Raw genomic sequence first — 949 nt, forward strand, 5'->3', positions numbered from 1 at the left:
TACTTCGCCTTCCTGTACTCTTTACCTCAAATCATCATGCGAATGTCGATTGCCAATTTGTATTACTCAAACAGAATATCAAATCTAAATGAAAAACAATAAACTTTCAGTATTTTGCATCACTACTAAAAAAGTGTTTAAAAATTCCAAACATGTAATTACAAAACTCACTCTTTAGACCTTTCCACATATTTTCGCGATTCTGATATGGTTGAATCGATTTTACTTAAAAACTCATTTATGCATTTACGATTTTCCTCGTCAGGCGTCATGGCCACCACAGAGTCTAACGATTTACTCTGTTTATTAGTACTGCTGCTGTGATTGTTCATCGTTACATCATCGTCGCTGTTTTGCACTAATAATTCACCGGCAATTGAATATGGACGAGCTGGCAGCGTGGATGGACGTGGATTATTTGTTGAATTACTAGTTGATGCGGCGAATACACCAAGCGGATCCGCAGCTGAGATCGCTGGTACATCTGTTGCATTCACATTATTTACGGCATTTTCTGTGATTTTGTTGTTTTGTAGTTCAGTGTTGTTGGAACTAATTTCCAGTGGATTATTTTCATCTATTTTCGGGTAATATGGCGACGACTTATCCACTGGAATTAATAAAAATTGACGCAAAAACAAGCTGTCCGAGGCAAAAAGGCGATTGGCGCGTCGTATTTGCTCCGTCTGTAGATTGAAGAAAATTACAAGCCAACGATTGATTACTTAGCGTACACACTAATTTATATACTGCATAAATCAACAAAGACGCATATATGTACATATATGCACATAACATACATACACATACACATTAATTTATTTAAACAATAATTTGTTTTAAATTTGTGATTCAAAACGATTTGAAATGATTGTCCATATGTGGTTAATACAAATTACAGATTCATATATGTATAAATGACGATGATTGATCGATCAATAGATCGATG

The 949-nt window shown here is 35.0% G+C and overlaps 1 protein-coding gene across 1 annotated transcript; it reads right to left on the reverse strand.

The window, feature by feature from the left end:
* Nucleotides 1-167: 167 nt before the first annotated feature.
* On the reverse strand, nt 168-725 carry LOC108382964 (uncharacterized; the record flags this gene model as incomplete). Its single annotated transcript, XM_017639335.1, has 1 exon — nt 168-725. A coding segment is annotated over one exon (558 nt), but the record flags the coding sequence as incomplete, so codon positions are not given.
* Nucleotides 726-949: the final 224 nt, after the last annotated feature.

This window comes from Rhagoletis zephyria, unplaced genomic scaffold (assembly GCF_001687245.7).
Source record: "Rhagoletis zephyria isolate East Lansing unplaced genomic scaffold, Rhagoletis_zephyria_1.1 Rzeph_scaffold_29763, whole genome shotgun sequence".
Lineage (NCBI taxonomy): Eukaryota > Metazoa > Arthropoda > Insecta > Diptera > Tephritidae > Rhagoletis > Rhagoletis zephyria.